The sequence below is a fragment of the Natator depressus genome, chromosome 1, assembly GCF_965152275.1.
Source record: "Natator depressus isolate rNatDep1 chromosome 1, rNatDep2.hap1, whole genome shotgun sequence".
NCBI lineage: Eukaryota > Metazoa > Chordata > Testudines > Cheloniidae > Natator > Natator depressus.
In genome coordinates this window covers 287,565,631-287,580,951 of record NC_134234.1, presented here as the reverse complement: position 1 = coordinate 287,580,951, position 15,321 = coordinate 287,565,631, and the positions used below count along the sequence as shown (strand labels likewise).

Sequence of the window (15,321 nt, the reverse complement as noted above, 5' to 3'; positions counted from 1 at the left end):
GTCTATTATAGTAAAATTTGATTCCATCCAAAAGTTACTTAAACCTACACTTCTGGAGTTAGACTCAGTCTGCTTCTTCAGATATTTACATGGTTCTGATTTCAGATGCGTTTCTGTTGCAACCTTATATCATAGCTTTGGTTTTACTATTTGAAACAAATTTGCCATGTTCTCCCCTGGCCTGGGAAAGGGGCCAGTGGCCGTGGCACAGGACCCGAAGTCAGAAGATGTAGTTCTATCCTGTCGCTGACTCACTGTGTGACTAACTTCTCTATGCCTCAGACTCTCAGCCTGTAAAATGGAAATTATTTTTCCCCACCTTTATATAATTATTTGAGGTCCACTGATGAGGAAGTGCTATCGAAGTTGCAAGTATTATTACTACTTAATTTACTTCCAAATGCAAGTTCCCCAAATGGCAGCACAGGGCATTGCTTCTTAACATAGCTTTGTCTGCAAGATGTATTGCAGGTTCCTGACAATATAGAGGCAATATCTGAGAGAAGAGCAATGTTCGGTGTGGGTTTTTTTTTTTTTTTTTTTTGGCACATGTATTTGTTTTCTCATAGAATTTGATTTTTGCTGGCTTATCTCAAGATTGCTAGGGCTGATATTCTTCATTTCCTGCTACTGGCCCCTATGACATTTCTGCTAGCCTTAACTGCCAAAGGACTATGGAAACAAGGACATTTTTTGCTGCCATTTGATCAGGCACTTGCAGAGTCTGAGACTCAGCTAGAGTATGCGTTATGCGCATCACGTTTTGGAATTCAAACACAAATTGGAAAAACCTACAAGATGCAAGATACAAATCTCCAAGATCTTTATATTGCATGAATGAATGTTGCTGCAGCGATTGGCAAGGTTGATCCTGCCGAGATACTATAGTAGAGCCGGGTCTTGGAGTGCCAGAAAGAAGAGGTAGAATTGCAGCATTATACTGGCGCAAACCAAATCTATTACAATGATGGGGGCAGAAGTGCTGATTCCCTGGCCTGGGACAGCAGAGATGGCATACATTGAAAAAAAACAGGGAAAGGAGCAGAATGAGAGGGGGAAGGATGATGGGTGGCTGTCAATAGACTTCTTTTCTTTAAGTGACCAGAATCTCTCTCTAGCTGTCTTTCAAGCCTCAGTGGAAGCACTTTTTAGTCAGGACTTGTTAGTTTGGCAGCAGCATTACATTTCAGTATGTGCACAACTCGCTCACTTCCTCTCCGTAGTCACTACTAGGGCACTCAGCACCATAGCACGTAAGTCTCAACTGCTAGGTCAAATGTTGGCAACTGTTGAATATCTGCTGAAGCGAGTGGGAAGTGCAGAACTCTCAGGATTTGACCCATGGTAATTAAGACTCTTCATGTGTGTTCACAATGGATTCTGCTCTTCAGCTCTGTAGGCTTGATCTGTCTTGCTTACTGTTTTAAATATAATGTTCATTACTAATTCCATATATTTTGTTATTCCAGGGAGGTTTATGCAAAAAGGAGTTTTCAATAAGGCTCTGAGGACAGCCAGGCTCAGACTCCTTCTAAGAACCTCCAGTAGGCCACTGCAACATCCTGGGCCGTCAACCGAAAATGCCCTACCTCCTGCTCTGGAGTGCTTCACTCCAAATACCATCAGCTACCATGTATTGGATAGTGATGAACTGAAAATGTTCTGGAAGTCAGGTCCCAAATGACTGAAGGCCTTAAAGATTAAGTATTGGGTCTGCAAGTGAAGTGGATCAAGGGCAGGTGTGGAGCTTATTTTGATGCGCCCTGGCTATTTTTCCTCCTTAGACATTGGGGTTCTGTGCTGTGTACAAGCTGTAGTTTCCATGTTGCCATGCAAGAAATCAGGGACTCCAGTATCTAGTTTCTATTCTCTTATTTCATAAGCTGACATCGGCTTTAAATTCTGTGTCAGTGGCGTGCTCGGTCACTGAAAGGGAAACATAGGGGGAAGAACATCTTGCGCCACTGCAGAGTGAATCCTTGGGCTGATCATGAAGCAGCTGCAGAGTCACATCCAATGCCCCTCGGGCAGAAGGACATTAACCATGACACTTAGAAGGCGGAAAGGCATCAGGGGCCTGACAGGAATGTGTATATTCCTGGGGCAGCAGGAAGAGGAATGAAAACTACATTACTATGTAGCGAATGGCATCAATCCTGTCATTATTTCCACCCTTGATTTACACATTTATTTAAGTGATCAATACTGGACATTGTCCACAGTTGACAGCAATTCAGGATGAACAATGTGCACTTAGTTTAATTAATTTTCTTCCACTCCCATGTAACAAAAACATGGATGGTGTACCTCGGGAGATGAGGACAGAAAAGGTTTGATGTAGATATTGGAGTCATGCACCTTCAGGTCATGGTCTCCAAGTCCTCTAGTTACTCCAATAGTTGCCATGACACGAGCCTGGAAACAAGAGAAACGCATTAATATCAAAGCCATTTCCAGACACAATGTTAATGTGATAGAGAATTAAAAACTGACCCCACCATGTAACTGCTAGGGCTTTTGGAGGAATCACCTCTCTTTTTCAATGTTTCCTCCCCTATACTGGGGAGTTAACAGACAGTGATCTTTAATCTTTTCACTTTCACAATTTTAGCTGCTTATCCACCAGGGTCACTCTGACTTCAATTTCTCCCTTTCTACAGGGCCAAGAAAAAACCTGCCTATCGTTCTAGACCATAAATTAAATTCCCCTGGGTAGTTCAGGAGTGGGTTTAGCATCCATTGCATTGTCAGGTGGGTTTGTGCAATTTGGGACTGCTGTAAATACTTGTTGTCTCAAAATTATATATAGCACAGAGAGAAGGAGAATGAATGGGGTGTGTGTGTGTGTGTGTAATCTCAACCAGAATCAAAATTCTCTCTCATTAATCTAAGTCTGCAGGAATTTAAAAATACCTAATGCACCTCTCTCTACCATTTCCTTGTTCTCCCTTCCCCTCCTCTATTTCCCCATTTCTGTTTTTATGCATTGTCTAGATTGTGAGGTCTCTGGGACACTTGTTTGTGTACCATCTAGGACAATGGAGCCTTAATCTCTCTGTAAGAGTCCTCAAGTACTACTTGCAATAGAAGTACTAAATTATATTAAGCGTATGAAGCACCCAGCGTGTTAGTCAATAAGAGCACTCCGTCAGCAGAATATTTTGACAGCTCTTTCTGGAAGTATTGTCATTTCCTATATGCAACATCCCTCTGACCACCTGGGAAGAGGGAAGGTGCTGAATGGTAGGCAGCTTTTGAAAAAAGGGAGGTAAGGTAAATATTGAGGGTTCCTCCCTCCTTTTATTTTGTTTAGGGGTACAACACAAGGATGGCTGTTATGCTTCCTGTTGTTTGCTTTGGCAATGGAGTCATTTGCTGTGAGTGCGAGAAACAGTCCCACGGTAAAACGCATCAGCATGCCTTCTGGATTAAACACACAATAGCTTTTCATGCCGACAACATCTTGTTATATCTGCAGGAGGCAGAAAGCTCATTACAAATTACAGAACTTTGGAATTTGGGCAATTTGGGATTTTGAATCAGGCTTCAAAATAAACTATGATAAATCTGAAATTTTAGGAATTAATATTCCCAAAAGGGTCAAAACCAACTGTTGTCACATCTACATAAACTGAAATGGGTAAAGGAATCTTTAAAATAGTTGGGAATAAATACTGTGGAGAAACATAAAAATCATTTTAAGGCAAGTGATCCTTCAATGTGAAATAAAATGATGAAAGTCTTGGAAGAATGGATGGAACAATGGAATGGATTGGAACAAATAAGATGGAACAAATAAGAAATAACCTGGCTAGGTAGGGCAGCCTTGGTAAAAACAAATGTCCTCTCAGTAATTTTTTTTCAGTACATCTCTGTTGGTATCCCTGGCATGAGATCAGAAATATGGCAGGGTGCAGTATTAAAATTCATATGGACATGTAAGACCAAGGGTGAGTTCTAAGTTCTGTAAAAGTGGGGTGGACTAGCTTTCCCTAATTTGGTTTATTATTATTATGCATATTATGCATTAATATGTGGTTAACTAGGCTAACAACAGACCATCCAAACATGGGGTAAAATTCTAAGAAGACTGGAGCCCAAGTATGGCTATTCTTAGTCATTGTTGAGTTAAAAAGAAACCTAAGTCACCAAAAATAAAAGGTGGTCATTTATCCAGACTACCTTAGCAGCTCTGGACAAATTTTCTAAATTCCTGTCACCAAGACCCTCTCCCTCAACTACTTTCTTTAATCAGGAATTTATCCCTAGGACATAATCAAAGTGACTGTCCACCGTAGGTAAGAGCTGAGATTATTCAATTCAGACAGCTGTTCCTTGGAACCGATTTGAAATCATACCAAATTATACCATGTAATAATGTAAGTGATATAAATATCCCATATTGTCAATATTTACAAGTCACACATTTTATTGTGAAATCTGGGTATGAGGTGGCTCTAGCTAGACCTTTAAACACATTTGAAAAGTTGAGCCAGGAGCAAGCTGAAACAAAAGGTTTAATTTCTAAAACATATATAATTTGGATTGAAAAAGATGTTGATAAGAAAACAACCCAGATGGAAAGATAGGAGAAGGATTTGGACAAAGAAGTTGATGCGGGTGAGTGGGTCTCTCTATGGGAAAGGGGATATTCATCTTCAATATATGTAGCTCAAAGATAATTTTTATAAATTATTACTGTATAGATGGCATTTGACTCCAGTTAAGATCCATAATGTTTTTGCTACTAGAGCAGTGCTCTTTTGGAGGGATTGCAGGTAAAGGGAAACATACTTGCACATAGGCTGGATGTGTCCAGGATTTAGATGGTTTGGGGAGCAATTATTAAAGAGATTCAGTTTATGACAAAATGTAGGCATCCTAGAGATCCCCTGATCTGCTTCCTTAAAGCTCAAGTAAAGGTTCGACCTTTTAAGCAGAACTACAAATTAATTGCTTTGTTGTTAGCAGCTATACCTTGTGTTGCACATTATTGGAAAAAATGTGACCCCCTCCTCCTACAGAATTGTTGTGTAATAAAATATGGACAGTTCTTGTAATGGAAAAGCTTTCACACCAAGAACATACACAAGAAAAAAGCCAAAAAGAAGACAGCTATTTAGATACTTGGCACTCTTTTTAGCATACTCAGAGGAAGGGGGCTCCTCAACCAGCAAACCAAAATCTTTAGCCAGTTTCTTTGAATATTAATCTGATCCTGAATAAGTAATATATGGTTTAGTATGTTAACATTTTATTTTAATTTTGCCTTAATAAAAAGTTTAAAAAAAAAAAACAACCCTAGGGGTTTAATAATGAAGGCAGCAGGATGTCTCTTCATAATGGAGCGCTGCCACATATTTCCTTTGGCAAGACAAGAACCATGATGCAAACTTAAATCGCTGATGTGACAGTAATATGAACACAGTCATTACTGAGAACAGCAATAGTTTTAGAGGTGCACCTCACTCCCCAATACCCTCTCTCAAAGTGCTTCTCCTGACTGCAGAACCAGTACAGACAAAATCTTCAATTACCTCAAACACCTCACCTACTTGCTAGAGGACTTTTCCCCTGAATCAGCAGCCATCCCTCAAGAAACTCCCGAGTCTTCCTTAACTAATACCCTGCCACAGAGCAGCCAGCAAGATACTCTCACGGGGCAATGAATCCAACATCTTCTCCCGATTACCTTCCTATCACCCTCCAGTCAGGGGGATGGGAATCTGGGGCCTCCTCTGAACCAGGAAACTTATGCTATGGATGCTAGCTAGTGACCGAGATGACTTTAAAATAACCTTATACATTAAAACACTACATCCACAAAACAAAGAGAAAATAAATTAAAAAAAAATAACAGGTGCACAAACACTTTGCAAACAAAAGAACCAATCCCATCAAACCTGCAGATAAGCTACAGCAGGTTTGAATCCTTCATAACTAGATTATATCTGAAGATTGCATATTTCTATATTCAAATAAGAATCCAAACAGTGGGGAAGTGCTGTTTGGAAACACAGTGAGCATACTAATGTCAGCAAACTGAGACCTCGGTGAGACCTGAGAAGTCAGTGTCCTTATATTCATCCTATTGCTACGTCTAGCTAAGCTTATTGGGATCAGAGCTAATAATCTTGCTGTTCATAACCATGCAATTGGTAACACAGTGGCACTTGGCTGAAGTTATCATTTTTCTTTAAAAAAGGAATTTTAGTTCTCATTGGAAGGATACAAGGGTGGTTCACGTGACAACGGTCTAAGAGGGCATCACTCCGAATGCGTTACCTTTCCCTGAGATCACACCCACCTGTGCCTCCCCTTATGTCAGGATTTCAACAGCTTCCTTTATCTCAGTACATTGTAAGTCCTGGTTAAACACACAACTGCTGTTTTAGTCAGCAAAGTGGATATATTTTTGTCTTCTTCACCCAACCAATCCACATTTAAAATGCATTTCACAACCAAGCCATGAGAGCTATCTGCACATGAACAGTAATTTAAGATGGTCTCATTTTAGCTTATTTGCAACAATGCAAAATACTCTTATGAGCTGCGTACGTGGAAGAATACAAAAGGAAATTGAGCAACACATGACTACATTTGTGATAAAACTACCTTTTTAATACACTGCACTTTTCCCTCCCTGCAGACAGCAGAGACTGATTTATGTCAGACACAATATTCTTTCAAGCTGTCAAAATGATAAAATGAAGAGATACTGAGCGGAAAACATTGGACTGCCACAAGCTACACTGAGTGGTAAACAGCACAGAGTTCTTTATCCCTTTGGTTCAAGGAAAGCTCACACACCTACCTTCTTGCCTTCTCCATATATAAGGGGAAACTTCAAGTCGTCCTCCTCAATGCTTTTGTAGGCCCTGCGGGGGGGGATAAACAACATTTTTTTAAAGCTTGCACTCAATTAGTGACCCTGTGCCCTAACACAAGCAGCCGTGTAAATTTTTCTTATTTTTTCCTAGACACTTCATCTTTGCAGCAAGCTGCCAGTTAGTTTGTGTGTAGAGATTTTCCTTACAGGACTGTGCTATTTGAACAAAAGAAAAGCTAATGTAAAGAACATGCAGTATTTAACACCAAACTGTCCTTGTTTCTATTAAGCAGAAAAAAGTACAGGTAAACCGAACATCATCCTAAGTAGTGAAGGGGCTGGGAGGGGAGATACATTGCTGGGCATGGCATTAGCCGTACAATTGTACATTGACACAAAGAGCAGGGATCGGATTCACATTAATAATCTGAAATGGAGAGAACCAGCAGAGGCTGTAGATGGCTGAAGTGTGAAACAGTTCTCAGATCCAGGTCTCACCTTCAGTAGTTCATATCAAAGCAAGTTTCATATTGTGGAGAGCGTGAGAAGATATTTAGAGCCCATTTGACCTTGGCTAGGACATTCACTTTGCCAGAAATTCTGTGTTTCACAACAGCTTTCAAATGGCTGAGAGATGAGAGAAGAATGCATTCATCCTCTAAATGTGTTTACTGCATGTGTGCATACACTACCTTTTACACCTCTGATTTTGAGCACTGGTGGGGTTAAAAGGTTAGCAATTTTCCTGGTGAGAAATTAAGAAACAGAAATGAAGAAGGCTGTAACTATTATAGCTCTTGAGAATCCTTTTGTATTATCGAACATATTCTAAGATCAATGAAATGGGGCGCTCGCTGGGTTTAGGTATGTAGCCCTAAACATCAGACAACAGGATTCACCTCCATCGCCTTCTTTATATGACAATTTTTTTTTTCCCTTTGCACTTTGCTATTTTCTCCCTTTCCCCATCCTTTGAGTTACCTCAGACACATCACCCGAGAGAACAAATCAGTATTCGGCACTGAACTGGAATGCTCAAGTGTGAAAAAAGAATGCACAGTAGCGCACCCTCTTGTCAGTCTCACCCAGAGCCTCAACACCTAATGTTCAGCTCTGGAGCAGGACTGGCTGTTTGAACTCATGGGAATCAAACGCAATTAGGTTTAAACAACATTAAGGTTGTGATACAAACCAGCAGAAGCCAGGAAATTCAAGTTTAAGGCTGAAATCCTATATTGAACAACCCCGCCTGCTACACCGAAATACTGCATAGAGCTGGGATTAATACAGGGTGTTACATTACATAGCTACCTGTGCTGCATTACCTTGGCGCAGCACGGGCAAGTCATGATCACGAGGCAGTGACACAGGCATGATATTTAAGCCTCATCTTTACCTTGCCTTGTGTTGTCAGCTGGTGTCAAAATTAGCTTTTTCAATTTTTGTTTCCATATAAAAAAAAGTTAGGTAAATGTGTTTGAGTGAAAATAATAATAATTGCATATTATTTACCCTTTGCATTGAAATGCAGCTCCTGGAGCAGATAAAGTCGATCATACAATGAAAGCCATTGTTTTTTGTGAAATCTATGTTCTATGTAGCTGCTACTGCCCAGATACTACAGTTAAAGGAAGCATTCATGCGACAGACTGAAAAATACAGCTACAAACTGGGGAAATACTGGCTCTGGTGTAAGAAGCACAACTGAGTCTTTTCTATGCTCTGAGCTATTGAGCCAGTACAGCCAAAGGATGAGTTCTTGGGTTGATGTTCTTCCACTTTCTTGGGGACAAATAACTGTCCACCACAAAAATTGAGAGATACTCACTGTGACAGTGCCCCCCATAAGGCTTTATGGAAATATACTTATGAATATATATATATGACATAACTAGAATATGTTTTATGCTACATATGCCATGTAACATATCTCTGTAAAGGTTATGATCTACTGAATCTATTAATCCTATTTGTATGCATGTATCATTTTTGTATTCGAAGTTATGAATATTGGCTGCATACTTATTTGATTCTAAGTAGGTTTTAATGAAGAGGTTGGTCAGCTTCCTGAGAAAAAACTATTCTCAGTAAGTGCCCAGTCAAGAAGCCCTTAAGCCAACAATGAACTTGGAGACACCAATCCACATCTGGGGTTTCCCAGGAATGTGGCTTGGCTGGTAAGGAACTCAGTCATGCATGGACATATGACCTGCCCAGGTGACTCCAAAACTCCATTTTTTAGCTGAACTTTGCATAGGAGAGAAGGGGGGGTCTCCACCCACAAGAGAAAGTCTATTTAAACCCCTGGGAGACCCTCATTTTGTCTTCAGCTGGCTAAAAAGAGCCTCTCCACCCCCCAGGATACCTGAAAGAAACTGGAACAAAGGACAGTAACTACAGGGGATGTGAGTGATTGCTGGACCCAGACTAGAAGGAGACTAGTCTGTAAAAGGAAGCTTACTGGATTTTATCTGTATTCAGTTTTATTATTGTACTAGACTTAGACTTGTGTGTTTTATTTTATTTTGCTCGGTAATTCACTTTGTTCTGTCTGTCACTACTTGGAACCACTTAAATCCTACTTTCTGTATTTAATAAAATCACTTTTTACTTATTAATTAACCCATAAGCTTTATACAGTGTAAAACAGATTTATTTGGGGTTTGGACCCCATTGGGAGTTGGGCATCTGAGTGTTAAAGACAGGAACACTTCTGAAAGCTGCTCTCAGTTAAGCTTGCAGTTTGTGGGACGTGGTTCAGACCTGGGTCTGTGTTTGTGACCTGCAAGCATGTCTGGCACAGCCAGGCAGGGTTCTGGAGTCCTAAGTTGGCAAGGAAGGCAGGGGCAGAAGTAGTCTTGGCACATCAGTTGGCAACCCCAAGAGGGTTTCTGTGATCCAACTCATCACACTCATCCTAAATAAACTGAAAGAAAGATTTTTCTATTAGACACACCAAGTAAACAGTGCACTGATTCAATTCAAAAGCAAAGCTAGTTTCTTATGGAAAGAACAAAGTGAGCTGTGCAGCAGAAAAAAACAAGATGAGACACTAGCAGAATCTGTTGAAGAACAGGAGTCATGAGTCTACATGATGGGACAGCCCAGGGGGGAGGGTGTCTTTCTACAGGAGTGAATGAAGGGGGATGCTCTAGAGCGGGAGGAACAGGGTTAATACATGGGGAACATCTCAATGAGGAGAGCACATTGGGCTACTGAGCTGAAGCGCACAGCAGCAGTGTACTGTTGAGAAAGCATCTGAGAGATGTCTTCCTGGAGTTTTCTATGGAGGATGGAAGCAGATCAGATCCAGAGTTTGAAAGGAAAAGAGGCATAGATCACCTCATGTGCAAACTTGGGGCTAGCATGAGACCCGTCTCTAAACCCTGCATATGGAGCTGTATGTAGGTGTGCTGCCCAGGAGCAGCCCAGGGAAGGACTTATAACACCTACCACTACTGTACAAGGTGGGCTCAGTTCTCCCACTGTGTCTGAGCAGAGCTGACAGGGAAACAGTGGTAGCTTCCTGATTCCCAGTTAAAAAGCTACAGAGTGAGAACCTTTAACTTAGGTAACTGGTGCAAGGTTTTAAGAGTCACAAATTCCTCGTTTGCTCTCTATTTTGTTTCCAGTAGAAAGTAACTAACTGTAGCCCTGAAAAGGCTCCCCTTTTCCTAACTTGGCTGATATATTGAGGGGAATGGTTGCGACAGCTCCACTCACTTCCCACCTGCTCTGGAGCACATTCTTCTCCCCCCCCCCGCCAATTAAACCCAAAATGCAGGGAGGAGCCCAAAGCAAGCCCCATAGAGGACTGGGGAGGTTTCATTTCCCAGCATGGCTGCATAATGGCCAGCAACAATCTGACCCTAAGTAACCAGGATGTTATGTGATTCCATATTACATTCTAGTAATACCAGTCAGCTCTGTGTTCTTGGGGAACCAGGGTGCAGTATCTAGCCTGTCTGACTCATGAAAGACACCCCCCCACCACCAGTCTCTGCTTGAACCAAAACCGATAAGAGAAAAGGCTTGCAGAGAGCAGTGAAGGGCATTGGGAGACACACCTAGACCCCTCCTGACAAGGGTGACAAGATTAAGACATCTCCATTAGCATACAGAATGAAGAACAGAGACAACTCCCCTAGCCTCATCTGCATGAAAGATGGGACAGAGAGACATATCTATTTGCATACAGAATGGAGAACAGAGAACCACACTGACCTCTGGGACCAGAAAAGCAGGGAAGCACTGCATCATGGATCTCTGCTCCAGATGTTAATGAACCTATGCCTGCACACACCCAGCTCAGCAGTTATCAGACCAATTCTAGTAATAAACCCTTGATTGATATCCAAAATACTGAAGCAACCTAGTTGCATTGTGAGCTGCCTGGAAAAAAACACACTCACAGCCAAGAGTGATCAGCTCCTATTGTCTAGCCTAAAGAAAACTCTTGAGTCATAAGTTTGCCCATAAACAAATCTAGCATTCTCCCTTGAACCATTGTATTTTCTCTACAAAAACCCCCACCTATGCCAAGTAAGTGTTCTGATGCATGGATCCAAACTCTGCATCAATTCCACTGGGACTCCATCTCCTGACTGATCGTGCTGGGGGCTCTGCCTGTCTCCAGCACTCAGGACCCTGAGCTACCACCATCACCTGGGAACCCCGAACAGTTCAAGCCTCATGGAGTGGGTGAGATTCCGTCCCCGGCTGTTTTCTTTTCTACCTCAGGTATTAACCTTTAATCCTGTAGCTGTTATGTTTGTTTAGCCCTCCTTGTGTAGTTCTCTCTATTATTCAATAAATAAATTTATGGCTAAGCTGGTTGCTTCTCTCTCCCTCTGAACTTTACTCTTTTGTGTTTTACTTTTACATTTACTCTGCAGCAACGCTTCTTTTACCTAAGCTAAAGACCCCTGCAGCGCCCAAAATCATGTGGGGTTTGCTCATCAAGTGGGTTACTACCAGTACAATTGTGACGGGAAAGTGGGGATAGGGATGTGTTAAACCTGTGGCACATAAGGGGACAGCTGAAAGTGCTGCTTGGCCCAGCCTATTGAGACCAGAGGCATATAAGGGTGACAGCTTGAAAGTTCATATTGACCCGGTCCGCTTAGACTTGCTCTGTTTGTGTGTGCGCGTGTGTTCATCTGGTTCTAGGGCAGGAGGAACCCAGTCCTGGGGAACCTAGAGCCTGCAGGATAGCCACCAAACAGCTGATCAGCAGGGGACCACCAAACAGCTGATCGGCAGGGGACTAGTGGGTGCTGAGCACCCACTCTTTTTCCCTGTGGGTGTTCCAGCCTGGGAACACCATGGAGTTGGCGCCAATGGCAATGAAGGTTGTGGGACCTCATCAACATGCCACTCTTCAATGCCTCAGAGAACTTCAGCTTCTTCAATTTATGCTATGGGGAAGCAAGCAGAGCATCCTTTAAATCATAGAATATCAGGGTTGGAAGGGACCTCAGGAGGTCATCTAGTCCAACCCCCTGCTCAAAGCAGGACCAATCCCCAATTTACTGAAGACAGTCACAAAGGTGTCTATGAAAGGGTTCAGGCTATGTTGATACATACTTTATACCCCAGAGAAACGTGGTTTAGGAAAGAGCATGTTTTCACCAGAGAATTGAAGAACTAGGGGAAAATGTTGAATGTTTTATAAGCGCTCTGCACCCGTTGGCTGAAAACTGATTTTGGGAATGCAAAACATAAAAATATCAAAGACAGGCTGGCTATTGGATTAGCAGATAAAAACCCTTCCCAGAAGCTACAGTTGAAGACAGATTTAACCCTAGTAACAGCTATTCAAATAGCAAAACACTCTGAACTGGTGAAACAGCAAAACCTAGAGAAATCGGACAAACTTAAAAAACCTGAAACTAGCTTAGAAATTGTAAAAAGGCACTTACACGTTAAAAATCATCATCATAAAACCTCTGAGGCGAGGAGAAAGAACTTCCCTACGTGCACAAGGTGTGGAAAAAAGTCATATTCCAAGAGATGATGCATGTCCAGGCAGAGCACAGAGTATAATAAATGCATGAAATATGGATATTTTGCAGCTGTTTGCCTCACCAAAGCAGTCAGGGAATTGACTCGTATTACAGACAATCAAGAGCCATTGTTTCTGGGATCTATCACTTAAATTGAATATTCATGGCAAGACTATTGACTTTAAAATTGATTCAGGAGCTGATGTCACAGTTATCTCAGAAGAGACTTACAATCACCATCAGCGCCTTCCAGAACTGTAGTCATCTGACACAGCTCTGACTAGCCCTGGAGGTATTCTGAACTGCATGGGCCAGTTCACCACAGAAACAAATTACAAAGACAAAAGCAATGCTTTTAGAATGCATGTGATCAAAGATGAGCAACCTTCTCTGCCACAGCATGCCAGTCACAATGGGCCTATGGAGAAAGATGGAAGAACTTGGCAGAGGATTTGATGATATTGGACTTCTGAAAGGAGATCCAGTACAAATCAACTTAAGAGACAATACTGAACCATATAGTGTACAAACACTTCTACCAGACAGACCTTGGAAGAGACTAGTTTCAGATTTATGCAAATTCAGAAGACATCCTTACCTGGTCATAGTGGACTATTTTTCCAGGTATACAGAAATAATTTACTTGAAAGACATAGCATGTCACAGTGTTATTGAGAAACAGAAGTGTGCTTTTGCTCACATTAGTATTCCAGAACAATTAGTGATGGACAATGGATCATAACTCACTGCAGCAGAATTTAAGTCATTCCAAATGAAATATGACTTTGATCATATTGTTAGCAGCTCACATTAGCCACAAGCAAATGGAGAGGCTGAGAGAGCTGTACAGACACCCAAGAAAGTCTTATAGCAGAAAGATCCATTACTTGCTCTTCTGAGTTACAGATCAACACATAGCAGTTATAGGATACAGTCAAGCACAACTCCTGACGGGAAGACAATTCAGAACTACTGTTCCAACTTTGGAAAAGAACCTGTTTCCAAAGTGGCCGGACATGAAGAAAGTAGCTAAATCGGATTAAAAGGCAAAAAAACCAAAAAAAACCGTATGTACACTTTTACAACAGATGTCACTCAGAGAACTGCCAGGTCTAGAACCTGGTGACTGTGTTAATGTCAAACTGGATAGAGAAAAAGGACGGACAACTCGAACTGTTGTAAAGAAAAAGAATTCAGCACCCAGATCATATGTAATGGAGACTGACAGTGGAGAGTACATCAGAAACCGTTGACCTCTACAGTTCGTTCTTCAGAAAGAAGAACAAACAGAACAAACTCTGCAGATGGCAGATGCAGAACAAGACAATGATGACTCAAACTGACCAGAGCCAGTCGCTGCAACTAATGGACAGTCAAATGACCAAGTTATTACACGTTTGGCTCATATAATTAGAAAACAAGTATGATTCAGAGACACTTGACAGACGGATATGTGCTCAACCTCAAAGACAGCATGATAGTGTAAATATTGTAAATGGCAGGAATGTAGAACTTACAAGGGAAAATGTAACGGAACGCTGACTGTATTATACTTTTCAGGTGGCACAATATTTACTTCATCCAAATGAACATCAGCCACACCTAGCAGAGCACTAAAAGATCTTATGATGAACACATCTGGTGTATATAAGCAAGCTCTGTAGCCAGTTTTGTACCAGATATGAAGTGCATGACACAGCCCTTCAATTTTCTCCTTATTTTTCTGACCAATGTCTCAGAAAGAAACAATGGCCACAAGAGCATGACAAAAGTAGTAGTAAAAGCAAGGTTGTGATACTGCTTACCGCGCTGAGCCTCCTTAAATCCTGTCAATGCCTCCATCACATAAAACTGGGTTTAAAAGGGGAAAAAGTAAAGAGAGAAGGGTAGCATGTACTCAGATGGATAAAGCTGTATTTTTTACTTGGTTTCGTCTTTTTTTTTTCTTTTTTTTTCATTTTTAGAAAGTAATTGTGAAAGACTGTAGCAGTCCAGAAATACTCAGTAAAGGCCTAGCATACACACCACCCACAAAGTTACATTTGGATTCAGTACCAACATTTTGGAAAACAGGGCCAAATTGCGTCAGGAACTAAAAGAAGTGCCAAAACTAGAAGCAACCAGGATCTAGATGACGTTACTCATATGTTAAGTGGAATCTGGTCTAAGCACACTGCAGAAAATTAGGAGGACACTGCTAAATGTTCAGTACAGGGCAATCTCTGGAACAAACGTCCCATGCACTGATAATGACAGCAGCTACCACAAAGCATTCTTTAAATAGTTAAAATCCTCTAAAAATTTATGAATGTCCACATCCTCTCTTTTAGGCACAAAGACCCAGATTTTGAAAAATAGGAACCTAAAGTTAGGAGCCAAAGTTCATACTTAGGAGCCTGCCTGGTTTTCAAGATTCCTGAATGCTCAATGAATTCCTGCTGATGTCAATGGGAACTGATTGGCACTGAAATTTGAAAAAAACCCACA

General features: G+C 41.4%; 1 protein-coding gene across 1 annotated transcript in view; it reads right to left on the bottom strand.

Moving 5' to 3' along the window:
- The window catches only part of PPM1H (protein phosphatase, Mg2+/Mn2+ dependent 1H), a 207,071-nt gene that overhangs the window by 21,039 nt on the left and 170,711 nt on the right, over window positions 1-15,321 (bottom strand). The window contains exons 7-8 of the mRNA XM_074942136.1: window positions 6,815-6,878; window positions 2,308-2,415 (exon numbers count right to left, since the gene is read on the bottom strand). Of these exons, the coding sequence (XP_074798237.1) occupies window positions 2,308-2,415; window positions 6,815-6,878 (172 nt within the window). The remainder of the gene's footprint in view (window positions 1-2,307; window positions 2,416-6,814; window positions 6,879-15,321) is intronic.